Source organism: Podarcis gaigeae (assembly GCF_964106915.1).
Source record: "Podarcis gaigeae genome assembly, chromosome: 17".
In the NCBI taxonomy this organism is placed as follows: Eukaryota; Metazoa; Chordata; class Lepidosauria; order Squamata; family Lacertidae; genus Podarcis; species Podarcis gaigeae.
This window is the reverse complement of record NC_139694.1, coordinates 8,049,814-8,065,569: the sequence shown is the minus strand read 5'-3', so window position 1 is coordinate 8,065,569 and position 15,756 is coordinate 8,049,814. Positions and strand designations below refer to the sequence as shown.

At 45.7% G+C, this 15,756-nt stretch overlaps 1 protein-coding gene across 1 annotated transcript in view; it reads right to left on the bottom strand.

The window, feature by feature from the left end:
- Positions 1–15,756, bottom strand: part of WRN (WRN RecQ like helicase) — a 65,135-nt gene that overhangs the window by 28,074 nt on the left and 21,305 nt on the right. The window contains exons 15-22 of the mRNA XM_083718369.1: positions 13,771–13,839; positions 12,743–12,825; positions 8,118–8,224; positions 6,523–6,710; positions 6,012–6,186; positions 4,390–4,571; positions 2,196–2,297; positions 1,803–1,895 (exon numbers count right to left, since the gene is read on the bottom strand). Of these exons, the coding sequence (XP_083574495.1) occupies positions 1,803–1,895; positions 2,196–2,297; positions 4,390–4,571; positions 6,012–6,186; positions 6,523–6,710; positions 8,118–8,224; positions 12,743–12,825; positions 13,771–13,839 (999 nt within the window). The remainder of the gene's footprint in view (positions 1–1,802; positions 1,896–2,195; positions 2,298–4,389; positions 4,572–6,011; positions 6,187–6,522; positions 6,711–8,117; positions 8,225–12,742; positions 12,826–13,770; positions 13,840–15,756) is intronic.

Here is a 15,756-nt window from a genome sequence, read left to right as displayed (position 1 = left end):
CTTGGGTTAGATAGGCTTCAGGTTAGATACGCTTCAGGTTACACACTCCACTAAGCCAGAAATAGTGCTTCAGGTTAAGAACTTTGCTTCAGGATGAGAACAGAAATCGTGCTTTGGTGGCACGGCAGCAGCAGGAGGCCCCATTAGCTAAAGTGGTGCTTCAGGTTAAGAACAGTTTCAGGTTAAGAACGGACCTCCGGAATGAATTAGGTACTTAACCCGAGGTACCACTCTAGACAATTTTATTTATACAGTCATAGCTCAGGTTGCGAATGCTGCGGGTTGGGCGTTTTTGGGTTACGGACTGCGCCGAACCCGGAAGTACTGGAACGGGTTACTTCCGGGTTTCTGCGCTCACACAGAACCACTAAATCGCACTTTGCACATGCGCAGAAGTACGGCAGACGCAGCACAACAGGTTGCAAACGCTGTGGGTTGCGAACGTGCCTCCGGCATAGATCACGTTCACAACCCGAGGTTCCACTATAAATACGGATGGCTGGGGAGGGTGGGGAAAGAACAGCAATTAAAACGCAGGCATGAAGCAAGGCAGGGGAGGCCAACCTTTTATTGTAAAGGTAAAGATAAAGGGACCCCTGGCAGTTAGGTCCAGTCATGGCCAACTCTGGGGTTGTGGCGTTCATCTCGCTTTATTGGCCGAGGGAGCTGGTGTACAGCTTCCGGGTCATGTGGCCAGCATGACTAAGCCGCTTCTGGCGAACCAGAGCAGCGCACGGAAACGCCGTTTACCTTCCCGCCGGAGCAGTACCTATTTATCTACTTGCACTTTGATGTGCTTTCAAACTGCTAGGTTGGAAGGAGCAGGGACTGAGCGACGGGAGCTCACCCCGTCACAGGGATTCGAACTGCCGACCTTCTGATCGGCAAGTCCTAGGCTCTGTGGTTTAACCCACAGCGCCACCCGCATCCCAACCTTTATTGTACATCAGCCATAAATCAAGTCCGAAGTATGAGCTAGTGATGCTTGGGTGTGCACAAGAGTACAGTACATAGCTCCTTCTCCTAAGATCCCTGGCAGTTGTGCCTCTAGTCTAAGGCCATGCGGCAGAAGGCCGGGGTGTGGGGGGACGGACAAGAAGCAGTATAAGCCTGTCTTTGTGTCATATTACCAGGCCTTCAGGCCCACCTGACTAGTGTCCAGATGTGGCCTTTGCCAGTGCAGGCTGGCCAACCATGAACTATGGAAGAGGCCCTGGTTAGGTCAAGGAATTTAGGATATAAGATTTACCGTATTTTTCGCTCTATAAGACGCACCAGACCACGAGATGGAGGAGGAATACAAGAAAAAAAATATTCTGAATCTCAGAAGCCAGAACAGCGAGAGGGATTGCTGCGCAGCGAAAGCAGCAATCCCTCTTGCTGTTCTGGCTTCTGGGATAGCTGTGCAGCCTGCATTCGCTCCATAAGACGCACACACATTTCCCATTACTTTTTAGGAGGGAAAAAGTGAGTCTTATAGAGCAAAAACATGGTAATATTTGCCTTCGCAACTTGAGCTCAGCGCCCACAGTCGTTCTCTGACATAAATTCAAAGAAGAACTTTTCAATTTTATTACTTGGCTTTTTAAGGGTGGATTTTAAATTTGAAACTAAAGCCGTATTCCTGCGAGTCAGCTTTTGATTAGGAATTGCTGGATGGCAACTTGTACCGTTTACCCTAAAAGTAACAACATTTGAAGAAAACTTCATTAACAGAGAGCCATTAGAGACTTATTGCTGCTTGTCATATAAGCTGTGGGAAGACAGTTCCAAACCTTTAATCTTTTGGGAGGAACATTTACCTGGTTCTGCAATTATCACAACATTTTTCTGTTCCCATGATACCCGATGAGGCCTTTCGGAGTTGTTTGTCTTCGAAATGTGACAAAATGATTCTACCCAAGAGAACATTGGGAATTAAATAAAAGAACAAGAATTTACATGTTAAATTCATTGAAGAAAACAATGAGCAGAAATCACCATCATTAATTGGTTCACCTGGGAGCTAATTTATCTTGCTTGAATCATCCTGAGACGGGCATATATTTTTTTTTTTCAAATTATGAGCTTCAGGGTGCAAATACAAAAATGTACCAGAATGTGAGTGGCACTTTTCAAAACTTTGAAAGATTTTCATTGAGGTGTGTTGACAGCTCCTGATTGTTACTTGCTAAAATATAAAGTATAACACGTACTTTCTTCTGCAGCTATTCAAGCTGAGGTATTTCTCAATCTTTGCCATCATCTTCAGTTTATACAGGCGAAATTTATCATTACGTATCTCACTGAGTAGGTGTCTTAAAAAGAAAGTGGGAGAGAGAAGAAGAAAATTAGAGATGAAACGTTCATTATCTCCCTGTCACCTTCCAAGAAAATATAAAATTTGCACAAACATCCTACACACATACTTTTCATGCAATATAAATCGGTCATAGCTATAAACAGAGCAAGAAATGAAGAGCGAGGAAATGCACACTGAAATTTCATATTGTCATCATCCATATATTGCCATGCTGTCACGATTTCTCTAGTTATATGCAGATACAGTGGTACCTCAGGTTACATACGCTTCAGGTTACATACGCTTCAGGTTACAGGCTCTGCTAACCCAGAAATAGTGCTTCAGGTTAAGAACTTTGGTTCAGGATGAGAACAGAAATCGTGCTCCGGCAGCAGCTGGAGGCCCCATTAGCTAAAGTGGTGCTTCAGGTTAAGAACAGTTTCAGGTTGAGAACGGACCTCCGGAACGAATTAAGTACTTAACCTGAGGTACCACTGTATTCTGTCTATATAAAACAGACTGACACCATAGACAGAAACTGCAGTCTGACTGGGCAAAGTAACATTAAAAACAATGATGTCACAATTTTATAACACATCTCAAGCATATAAAGTGTTTCACATACACTGGGTGGGATTCAACTATGTGTTGTGTGTGTGGAACTAGGCCCACTTGCCCAGCAGAACTCCCCTCTCTCCTCCTCCCACGCACTCCCTAAATATGCTCTGGGGGTTGGGGGGTGAATCCCAGAACAGGTTTAGGGGACACGTGAGGGATGAAGGGGGGGGGATCAGCAGACCTCATTCCTCGTGTGCATATCCCACTTAATGCTATACTGAATTCCACCGACTACCTCAATGGTCATGTTCTGACATCACACTAAACCAGAGTTTAGAGTAACAAGAACAAGATGCAGTGAGCCTTGGGCTCTTGCATGCTCCATGTTCTTCTGTGCCCATCAGAAGGAGTTCAGAAGCTTTTGCTTGAAAGTTAGCTAGCACGGGTGGCACTGTGGTCTAAACCACTGAGCCTCTTGGGCTTGCCGGTCAGAAGGTCGGCGGTTCGAATCCCCGCGACGGGGTGAGCTCCCATTGCTCGGTTCCAGCTCCTGCCAACCTAGCAGCTTGAAAGCACGCCAAAAAAGTGCAAGTAGATAAATAGGTACCGCTCCGGCGGGAAGGTAAACAGCGTTTCTGTGCGCTGCTCTGGTTTCGCCAGAAGCGGCTTAGTCATGCTGGCCACGTGACCCGGAAGCTGTATGCCGGCTCCCTCTGCCAATAAAGCGAGATGAGCGCCACAACCCGTCGTCTGCGACTGGACTTAACTGTCAGGGATCCTTTACCTTTTTTTCTTTCTTTGTTATATTTATATATAGTTTCACACTCTCAGAGGCATCCAAAAAGATTTACAATAAAAGATTGTTTGAACCAACAGGAGCTTTTTGCGTTGACCAAACCCAACAAACCGTGGTTGATCTTAACTATGGTTTGTTTGAAAAAGGTTACATTCAAACACTGGGTTATGAAACTGGCTTGTTAAGACAAACCATGGGTAAATGTTGTTGTTGTTGTTTAGTCGTTTAGTCGTGTCCGACTCTTCGTGACCCCCTGGACCAGAGCACGCCAGGCACTCCTGTCTTCCACTGCCTCCCACAGTGTGGTCAAACTCATGCTGGTAGCTTCGAGAACACTGTCCAGCCATCTCGTCCTCTGTCGTCCCCTTCTCCTTATGCCCTCCGTATTTCCCAGCATCAGGGTCTTTTCCAGGGAGTCTTCTCTTCTCACGAGGTGGCCAAAGTATTGGAGTCTCAGCTTCAGGATCTGTCCTTCCAGTGAGCACTCAGGGCTGATTTTCTTAAGAATGGAGAGGTTTGATCTTCTTGCAGTCCATGGGACTCTCAAGAGTCTCCTCCAGCAAACATTTTAAACAATAACAGTTTAAGACTGGGCTGGCAAGTTAAAATGTTGTTCCCTGAAATCAGAAGCAAAAGCTTCCAAACGCCTCCTTATAAGTACATGAGAAGAGAGGAAACCATGATCCCCAAACCCACTCTGGCTCACTTTTACCATGCTACTGTGCCTATATGGTAGGCCAGTAGCATTGGTTACCTGTTGAAACTCATGTCAGCTGGCGTCCATAATACATAGCAAGAGGCAGGAAGCCCATCACGACCAGCCCTTCCAATTTCCTGGTAGTACGATTCCATTTCCTTTGGCGCTCCATAATGAATAATTGTCCGGATGTCGGCTTTATTGATGCCCATTCCAAAAGCTACAGTCGCTACTATACACTGAAAAATAACCACCATATCAGTTTTTAACTCCACTTTAATATGCATGAAAAAAATTCCACGGAAAAAATTCAATGTGCTTACAACAGTTTAATGTGTCCAGCTACACAAAGTATACAGTGGTACCTCGCAAGACGAAATTAATTCATTCTGCAAGTTTTTTCGTCTTGCGAATTTTTCGTCTTGCGAAGCACGGATTCCCATAGGAATGCATTGAAAATCAAACTTGCAAGATGTTTTCGTCTTGCGAAGCAAGCCCATAGGGAAATTCGTCTTGCGAAGCAACTCAAAAAACGAAAAACTCTTTCGTCTTGCGAGTTTTTCGTCTTACGAGGCATTCGTCTTGCAAGGTACCACTGTACTATGGCTATGTCTCCAGTTGCAAAGCACTCATTAAAGGCAATGAAATCAAAGTGGCCAGAATGGAGCTATATTGGGCACAGCCCAGTAAAAGGTACTACCTGAAAGTCCAGTTGAAAGCAATAGAACAAGCCATGCAGCCAAATCCTATGAACATACAGTGGTACCTCGGGTTACATACACTTCAGGTTACATACACTTCAGGTTACACACTCCGCTAACCTAGAAATAGTGCTTCAGGTTAAGAACTTTGCTTCAGGATAAGAACAGAAATTGGGCTCCGGCGGCACAGCGGCAGCAGGAGGCCCCATTAGCTAAAGTGATACCTCAGGTTAAGAACAGTTTCAGGTTAAGTATGGACCTCCGGAACGAATTAGGTACTTAACCCAAGGTACTACTGTATAGTCAGAGGCAGGGGCTTACGAAGTGGGGGGTGCGCCGCCCTGGGTGCCACTCTGGGGTGTGTGTGTGTGGGTGTGTGGGTGTGGGTGTGGGTGTGGGTGTGGGAGAGAGAGAGAGAGAGAGAGAGAGAGAGAGAGAGAGAGAGAAGATGGCCCCTGCCTCCCCCCAGCTGTAGAGCAGTCGAGGGTGCACGCAGTCAGTGTGGGCGCCGCTCACACAGCGACCGTACGGGCCACCGCACACGAGCGGCAGCCCATATGGCCGACTCGTGTGAGTGGCACCCATACTGAGGCCATCTTGTCAACACCCCCCCCCCCGAGTGGCACCCAGGGAGGCCTCCGTAGGGATGTTGTGTGTGCGTCACCGGGCGGGGCGTACCGCCCCAGGTGCCGGAAAGGGTTCCTCCGGCACTGGTCAGAGGTACTGCTGAATTCAAGGTTAAGTGTGCATGGAATCACAACCTTATTTGCAACCAGTTTAAATTTTATTAATGTCACTGGGACACAGTCCAAGCTAACTTATGCTGGATTGTGGCTGCTGAGATTGAAAGGAATCTGGGAGGTGGGACCTTGGGACATATTTAGCGACTATGATGCTTCCTCCTAATTTCCCCCTGTATATCCCACAAAATACAACCATAGAGCTTCTTATGACAAGCAAACAGCATGTCCTTCATACCTGAATTTCATCTCTCATGAATTTGTGGTGGATGTCTCGCCTTGCTGCGACTCCCATGCCAGCGTGGTATGTTCCACAAACAATGTTTAATTTTGTCAGCTCTGCAGCTACCTGTTCAGTTGTCTTCCTTGATGGGCAGTAAACAATAGCGGGACCTTCAAACTCATAACTAAATCTAAGAATTTAAAGAAGAAAAAGCAACTGTGTGTGACATAGATCTTTAGGATAGCCAAGGAGCGAACAAAGAAAATACGTTAGCCTTGTGACAAATCTTTCTTGTAGATTTTCTCCTTGAATACTGGCTCTATTAATCTAATAATAAACTTGGGGAAAAATAGTGATCTACTGTTGTGGACTATCAACACATTTCAGAAGTTGAAAGTGTTATTGGAGTAGAAGAGCCTTTATTAAAAAAATAAATAAATTTAAATACATATTTATAAACGTTTCTTTCCAGCGGCAACCTTGGAACACAAAATTTGCGGGTGAAGGAAGGACAAAACACACTAACTTGTCTTTTTTAACAAGGAACTGCTGTATGTCCGCGATGATATTTCCAGTTTTCCGCACTACTTCTAAGTATAAATTAGGCCGGTCAAAGCTGGTACATGTGACCTGGGGAGTCTTAAGGTTCAGACAGTTTATGATGTCCTCTCTGACAGAAGGGCTTGCTGTTGCAGTTAACGCAACAATGGGAACCTGAAAAGAAAAAAGAAGCAGAAATCTGGAAAATGTAAAGGTGATGGATAAAAAGAAATCAAAGCATTAAACTCTTTTTATACCATAATCCAAAATTTAAGGAATAAAGAATAAGCGGGCACTCTTTGATTTGATTTACTCTAATTGGTGTGGCAAGTGTAAATATATGCATGAATAAAGCACATTGTTTTCAGTAGGGTCAGATGAAGTTTCCCAGAATAATTCTAGGAGGAATCTAGGAAATCTCCATCATCACCTTCTCCTTCAATGTCAACATTTGCAGTTACAGTGAACATTCACACAGGTTATCATGATCCATATTCTGGCCTTCCGCTCACCACTACCCTTCATCCCCCCCAAAGGTTGCAAGGCAACCTTTAAGAGTCCATGTGCATGTAATGCTCTCCAGACTGGGAGTGAGCTACAGAATCATATGCTCCCCTTTCCGCAGACCATTAATTTTTTCTTATAGCCCAGGGTTAATTAGGATTTAGTCTGTTGTCTGTTTTGGCAAACCATGGTTTGCAGGCAGCCAGCACACCAGAATCAGGAGCCAAGGTTTGAAACCACGGTGGGTTAAAACACAGAGCCTAGGACTTGCTGATCAGAAGGTCGGCGGTTCGAATCCCCGCAACGGGGTGAGCTCGGTCCCTGCTCCTGCCAACCTAGCAGTTCGAAAGCACGTCAGAGTGCAAGTAGATAAATAGGTACCGCTCCGGCGGGAAGGTAAACAGTGTTTCCGTGCGCTGCTCTGGTTTGCCAGAAGCGGCTTAGTCATGCTGGCCACATGACCCGGAAGCTGTACGCCGGCTCCCTCGGCCAATAAAGCGAGATGAGTGCCGCAACCCCAGAGTCGGCCACGACTGGACCTAATGGTCAGGGGTCCCTTTACCTTTATTACAGTACAGATTGGCAAAAGGGGATTGTGGCAATTACTGCTCTTCCATTTTTATAGTGCTTCGGCCTCTGAGAGTGCCGAGTAGTTGGAAAACAAGAGCAGATAACCAAAGCTAATATACCTGGAAGTTCAAACCATCTTCAGCATAATTAATGGTTGGCATGATTCTGAATTGAGCCTATGCTAGTATACACATTAATGTGTAATCACAAAGGGAAGAGTATGTAGTGCAGGCATAGGCAACCTCGGCCCTCCAGATGTTTTTGGCCTACAACTCCCATGATCCCTAGCTAACAGGACCAGTGGTCAGGGATGATGGGAATTGTAGTCCCAAAACATCTGGACGGTTGCCTATGCCTGATGTAGCAAGTTGCCCATCCAAAACGAAAACACAAGGAATGATCAACAACTATACACAGCGCACAGAGATCAAACATTTGTTTTGTTAAAGTTGATCTATGTTCACAAAAATTAAATCACAAAAATTTCTTGCAATGACTATACTGTACCTTAGGAAGATGTTTCTTCAACAACCCCAAAGACCTGAAAGAATTCCTGAAGTCATGTCCCCATTCAGAAATACAGTGAGCTTCATCAACAGCTATCAGGGTGATGCCTAAGATGAGTTAAGACAGGCCCGATTATGTGGTTACAGAGCACTTACGACAGTATAGATTTCAGAGCCAATTGGTATATACATTTTGCAAATTTAACCACTTATGCAAGTGATCTACATTGAATTATTAGATGTCAGAAGGCAGAGTGACCCAGACCTCTGGGTATACCTCATCTGAGGAAGAGGCCTAGGATGCTGCAGTAAGCCCTGACACACCTAAAGAACCCATTAAAGCAGCCCAACTACAGTGGTACCTCGGGTTAAGTACTTAATTCGTTCCGGAGGTCTGTTCTTAACCTGAAGTTGTTCTTAACCTGAAGCACCACTTTAGCTAATGGGGCCTCCTGCTGCCGCTGCGCCGCAAGAGCACGATTTCTGTTCTCATCCTGAAGCAAAGTTCTTAACCTGAGGTAATATTTCTGGGTTAGCGGAGTCTGTAACCTGAAGCGTATGTAACCCGAGGTACCACTGTAATCCAGTCTTACAGACACTTCATCTGGCGCAAACCTCTACATGCCCCATGGATCAGATTCTTTCCTGGACCTCTACGGTGGTACCTCGGGTTAAGTACTTAATTCGTTCCAGAGGTCTGTTCTTACCCTGAAACCATTCTTAACCTGAAGCAGCACTTTAGCTAATGGGGCCTCCCGCTGCTGCCGCACTGCCGGCACTTGGTTTCTGTTCTATCCTGGGGCAAAGTTCTTAACCCAAGGCACTACTTCCAGGTTAGTGGAGTCTGTAACCCGAAGTGTTTGTGACCCAAGGTACCACTGTATAGCTAAGACAAAGGTGGACCCCGTGAAAGACAATGAACCAGTAGAGAAGTGCTTGCCCTGCTGCAAGGAGGCTTCCAGATCCGATGTCTACTCAGAAGAAAGCTGCACTTGTAGCCCAGCTGATGTTCAGAAAGGCATGGATCTGGTTGAATTAGTATAATAAAACCTCTGTGTCTGCCTTTAAACTCCTGCCTAGATTTCTGTTTGTCTACAGTAGGGCAACTGGGTTGCTAATGAGCAAACTTCAACCCTGATTAGACGACCCAGTTAACATTTATGCCAAAAATTATTCTAGTAAGCTTTAATGCTGATTGGAACCTCAAATTAACCTGTGGACCTCCAGATGTCATTGAACTCCAACTACTCCCAACAGGTAGTCCAATGGGTTAAAGGTAAAGGGACCCCTGACCATTAGGTCCAGTTGTGACCGACTCTGGGGTTGCGACGCTCATCTCGCTTTATTGGTTGAGGGAGCCGGCGTACAGCTTCCGGGTCATGTGGCCAGCATGACTGAGCCGCTTCTGGCGAACCAGAGCAGCGCACGGAAATGCCATTTACCTTCCCGCCGGAGCAGTACCTATTTATCTACTTGCACTTTGATGTGCTTTCAAACTGCTAGGTTGGCAGGAGCTGGGACTGAGCAATGGGAGCTCACCCCGTCACGGGGATTCGAACTGCTGACCTTCTGATCGGCAAGTCCTAGGCTCTGTGGTTTAACCTACAGCGCCACACGCATCCCTTAGTCCAACAGGCTAGCCACCTCTTTACTAAAGTTAAAAAAGAAGCAGCAGCTGTCACTTGGCAGAAATAAAACCCTACAACCTAATTACAAACTTATGTTGGTATTTTGGAGAAGAGAAAGGGAAAAAGAAAAATGTGCTCTCCACTGAACTTTCCCAATGCTCTCATAAGTCAAGGTCTACAAAAAGTTATCTTATCCTCGCACTCCTACATCCTTTCCCATACTAAGTTTACGGCAATTCTCAGAAGCGAAGAAATACAGAGCACAGACAAGAGGGACTTCAATTAACAGAAACCTTGGCTGACTGGACCAGAGCCAATGTAAACACTGGGGGAGCCCAGGTGGACAACCAAGAACATGCCATAAGTCATTTCTCTGATAAACAGCTTACTCTTTTTATCTGACCCTGAGGCAGGAATGCCAGCAGGGGCATCACAGATTCCATACAGTAGCTGGCCTTGAAGTTAACTATGCAAAGCTGCAATTAACCAAGTCTCAACACCAGCTGGAAAGACCAAATATCCTTATCAGCTAAGGCCTTGCTCTCTTCCCAAGGTATTTTGGAGTACTTACAATCAACAACTTAGCCCCAAATGAGAAGAAGAAAAATTGACCCTCCTTTTAGGACTTGAAGAAGGGGATTAAGGTTTCGTAGTAATGGTTCTCCCAAAGATCTTTTCTGTTCCAGACTTTGGCTATAGACAATCCTTCCTCTTCTCTGTGACAATGGCAGAAATAGTTGGTAGATTTCTGCCACTGGAATAAGAAAGTACGGCTGGGGGTGGGAGTGGGAGGTGGCAACGAGTAACACACAGTAAATCAAAGGTAGAGAGGCTGGGGATTCCCAGTCTCAGGTCATACTGTGCGGTTTGCTGGCAACACCAGTGCCTTAATTGTTAATAACGCTGAAATGATACACTGAAGAATAGCCAGCAATTTCCTCGACGGCAGGCACTCCTGTCTGGTATGCTCTCCCTGGAAAATCCTTTATCAACCTTTAGGGTTAGGAGCTGCTGGGGCAAACATCTGTTCCCATTCCTTTATACAGTTCTAAATCATCAAGACTGCATGTGTCTGAAAAGATATGCTCATTTCTAAAGTTGGAAGTGGGTGAGCATTAAAAGACTAAGAGGCTTGTTTCAAAATGGGAAACCACTGTCATGTGAAAATCTGATCACCTCCTTCCCTGCCGAGAGGGATCTTTGGCTCAATTGCATAGTTTTGCAAGGGCAATTGCCAAAAGGGAAAGTGTGGATAGGTCTTTAACAGCCTTTGAAACCTAACGCTTCCATTGGTTCAGCCACAGGGAATTAATTTACTGCTCTATGACATGCTATGGGAATTTGGTAGGATTGAAACAGTCTGGGAGGGGAATATAGGGGGATTAGTGCACTATGATTCTGAGGCAGCCGCCATTTAAAACCATCTCAGTCTTAGAATCATAGAATCATAGAGTTGGAAGAGACCACAAGGGCCATCGAGTCCAACCCCCTGCCAAGCAGGAAACACCATCAGAGCACTCCTGACATATGGTTGTCAAGCCTCTGCTTAAAGACCTCCAAAGAAGGAGAGTCCATCACACTCCTTGGCAGCAAATCCCGCTGTCGAACAGCTCTTACTGTCAGGAAGTTCTTCCTAATGTTTAGGTGGAATCTTCTTTCTTGTAGTTTGGATCCATTGCTCTGTGTCCGCTTCTCTGGAGCAGCAGAAAACAACCTTTCTCCCTCCTCTATGTGACATCCTTTTATATATTTGAACATGGCTATCATATCACCCCTTAACCTCCTCTTCTTAACCTCTTCTTAGGTTTGTGCAACTGCTTCAAAAATCCTTCATGGGTGGAACTTGACATCGGTTCAGCTGAGTTACAAGAACATGACTATGCCATTGAGGTGGAGAGGCTGTAGTGCTTTATCCGCCAGATGTGGTGGCCATGTCCTTACATTGAAAGCTTTTGGGGCCCAGTATTTGACCACCTCTCGAAAATCACCAAACAACCAGTTGCTAAATCTTCATATATAACCTACTTATCCTTACAACTGGGCAAGAAGCTGCTCCATATGGACCTTCCCCTTGATGGGGACTAGAATGATGATTGCTGGAGGCTGGAAGGCCTCTTCGGATGTCACCAGCCATATTTGGACATTTGAGTTATATGGCCAAGACCATATAACACCGGTCCTGAAAGACCTACATTGGCTCCCAGTATGTTTTCAAGCACAATTCGAAGTGATGGTTCTGACCTTTAAAGTCCTAAATGGCTTTGACCCAGTATACTTGAAGGAGGATCTCCACCTCCATCATTCAGCTCAGACACTGAGGTCCTCCTCCAAGGGGCTTCTGGCAGTTCCCTCACTGCGAGAAGTGAGGTTACAGGGAAGCAGGAAGAGGGCCTTCTTGGTAGTGGCGCCCACCCTGTGGAACGCCCTCCTATCAAATGTCAAGGAAATAAACAACTATCTGACTTTTAGAAGACATCTGAAGGCAGCCCTGTTTAGGGAAGTTTTTCAACCCAGCCAGATGGGCAGGGTAATAATAAAATAATAATAATAATAATTCACCTTTTCAGAAAAATTGACTCAGCCTACAGAGCCCATGTGCATTCTAAAAAGCATTCTTTTGATACCACATTTTTGTTGTTGTTATTTCTGTGAAAACTCATAGGTGTATTATAAGAAACTAGACTCCAATATGGTGGTACCTATGGTTACGTACTTAATTTGTTCCAGAGGTCCGTTCTTAACCTGAAACTGTTCTTAACCTGAAGCACCACTTTAGCTAATGGGGTCTCTCGCTGCTGCTGCTGCTGCGCCGCCAGGCGATTTCTGTCCTCATCCTGAAGCAAAGTTCTTAACCCAAGGTACTATTTCTGCGTTAGCGGAGTCTGTAACCTGAAGCGTATGTAACCTGAGGTACCGCTGTAGATAAAACTCCTATCAATTCCAAGAGCAGCAATCTCTTCTGAATTTTTTTAATACACTATCAACTATTCCCACTTACCAATTGTTCTGTCAAGTTCCTCAAGCCATGGCAAGTTCCCCGAACAGAACTCTGGGGTAATGTAGACAACTCTATAGTGGCCCCTAGCAAAAAGAGGGGGAAACAGCAGTGAGCTCAAGTTCAGCCTTCGTATGTGTCAGGGGTTCAGAAGGAGAGACACAGGAGGGGGAGCAAATGGAGAGTGAGGAGGAGGAGTACGAGGGGGGCGCAGGCAGTGACAGTGGCCAGAGTTATTCCACAAGCCTCTCTAGCGAATCGGAGGACTCACAGAAGGGAGCGCCGGTGGCCAGAGCAAGGGAGATTCCAAGGGAGAAACCTCAAGAGGGAGGGGCCAGCGGGGAGTCCCTGAACAGCAGCTGGAGATCAGGGCCAGCGTCTCTACCAGAGCGCAGTGGGCAGGGGGAGTCCCAGGAGTCGGGACCAGTGTCCTCACCACCAGAGGGAGGAGAGGAGTCAGGTTTGGCAACACCCACATCAGGAAGCGGGGAAACGGTCAGAAGGAAAGTCACCGGCTGGGCGCGCGCGCCAAGTTCAAATGTACAGGAGCGCGGCACAGCGGGGAGCCCGGGAAGGGAGCCAGGTCCTAAAGCCCGCCGGAGGGAGGGGCAAGACTCAGGAGGCTCCGCGTCAGAGGAGTCCAGGAAGGAGGGAACCCCAGAGGGCAGAAGGACCCAACGCAGGAAAGAGCAGCGCAAGAGGTGGAGCCGGGCTAGAATCTTAAACTGGTGTGGGTGGAGCAGTGAGTCAGAAGGGACTTAGCCGGTCTAGCGTTAAGACGTGGGCCTGCGCGCCCAGAGCTTGGAAATGGAAACTAAACTTCAATAAAGACTTTTGTATATAATATCCACTGGGCGTTGGTCCTCTGTGAGCTGGGACCTAGCGGCAGTCCTGACAGTATGTTTGAAATTGCTGTTTCATGTTTACTGTACCTTATAAAGTTCTTTAAAAGCAACTTTAGCACTCTACCTAAGAAGAGGCACTTTATTTGCCTGACCACACCAAAAAAGGGGAGAAAAGGCAAGGCTTACGCTTTGATTTCCCCTCTGACATTCTTTGACTGTGCTGATCCGAGTAGGCAAGCTTGAATTCCTGACATCCTACAAAAAAAAAAAACACCACAGTTTTTTTATGATTTAGATTGTAATACCCATTGGCTATAAACAGTTAAAATCTGTCTGACTGCACAGTGGCTGTTCTCTAAGCAGGGCTTTCACTAATTTGCCATAAAAAATAAGATACATTTTACATTTTTACTTCCCATCTATCACTTTGCCTTCTAGAGTAGTATTACAGTGGTACCTCGGGTTAAGAACTTAATTTGTTCTGGAAGTCCGTTGTGGCGATCACACAGGGTCCCCGGACGTTTGACGGTGTATTGATCCCTGTGCCACCACTGTGATTGCTTCCCTGGGGCCACCAACCCGTTTCTCTCGGGTACACACAGAGTCCAGACTGTTGTTAACATCAAACCAAATAAACAAGTTTATTTTATAAGCGTTAACAAGTTTATGGTTTCAGATAATTTTTCTTGTCAGTTTCTTAGTCTTAGTTTCTTTACCGGCCTATACCTTCCTAATAACGTCTAACTGATTATCCCAACTGTCTATCTGACTCCTCTTAACAGATTCTCTCACATCAAACTATCCCAAGCCACACTTATCCTCCCTCTCTATTCTCTAACACCTGACTGACTCCTCAACTGTTAGGATATTTCCGTTCCACCTTAAAAGGGAGCAGGCTTTGTGAGTCACAGAGTCTGCGTATTTCCTGTTCACAGGATGTTTATGCTTTCGTTTCTCTCTGTGCCTCAGACATCCAGGCAGGCAGTCATGTTTTTTCTTTGTTCTGACCAACGCTGAATAAACTTGTAAATATGCTCTCCTGAGTGCATCTTTCGCTGTACGAACTCTGCTGATAGAGCGTGCACTAGTCCTTGGAATGTGGACAGATGTTTCTGAGGCTTTGTGTCGCTAATTGACTGATACTGCGTTCCTACGGGAGGTCGTCGGATCGTCCGGCATCGGCGTGGGGGCATGATGGCTTTTGGACTCCCTGGCAGTATCCGAACAGTAACTCCAACTCAAACTCCTCCCCTTGGGTTCCCACTTGCCAATCACTTCACAATCATTTAACCCCTTCCTTATGACCCAGCATGATGTCACCTACCCAGGAGGGCAAACGCCACATCCGTTCTTAACCTGAAACTGTTCTTAACCTGAGGTACCACTTTAGCTAATGGGGCCTCCTGCCGCCGCCGCGTGATTTCTGTTCTCATCCTGAGGTAAAGTTCTTAACCCGAGGTACTATTTCTGGGTTAGTGGAGTCTGTAACCTGAAGTGTCTGTAACCCGAGGTACCACTGTATATGTAGAGGAACAATTGAACTTCCAACGTTGCATCCGAAAAGGGATTTTGGTGGTTGGGTGGGAGATAAAGCTGGGACATTTCCTCATGCACATTTCCAGTTCAACACTACATTAAGGGTATGCTTCTCTGGGACATCCGATGCATGGTTGTGACATCGTATGTCTTAGAAAATGAAATTCTCCGCTACAGAAATATAAAATCTTATACAGATAGGTAGCCGTGTTGGTCTGCCATAGTCAAAACAAAAAAATTCCTTCCAGTAGCACCTTAAAGACCAACTAAGTCAGTTCTTGGTATGAGCTTTCGTGTGCATGCACACTTCTTCAGATACACCAGTTATAGTTCATTTCTTTTTATTAAAGAAGCTTTAAAAAAAAAATAGACCCAGGAACATCTCTTTTGCAATGAAGAAAAGAAAAGCACCTCTAAGAGAGAAAAGGTGCTACATTTGTTTTACGCTACACTTTTTCGATAGGTTTGGACATTTTGTGGATTACAGTTTAAAAAACCAGAGCCAAACATATCCTCAAAGTTTGATGCGGCTGAGAAAAGACAACAGGTCTTCCGATTTATTGGTTTAAAATATGTTTTAGGCTACCTTTTAGGGCTGCTTTCATCATATAGACACAGAATCACAATATATAAAAT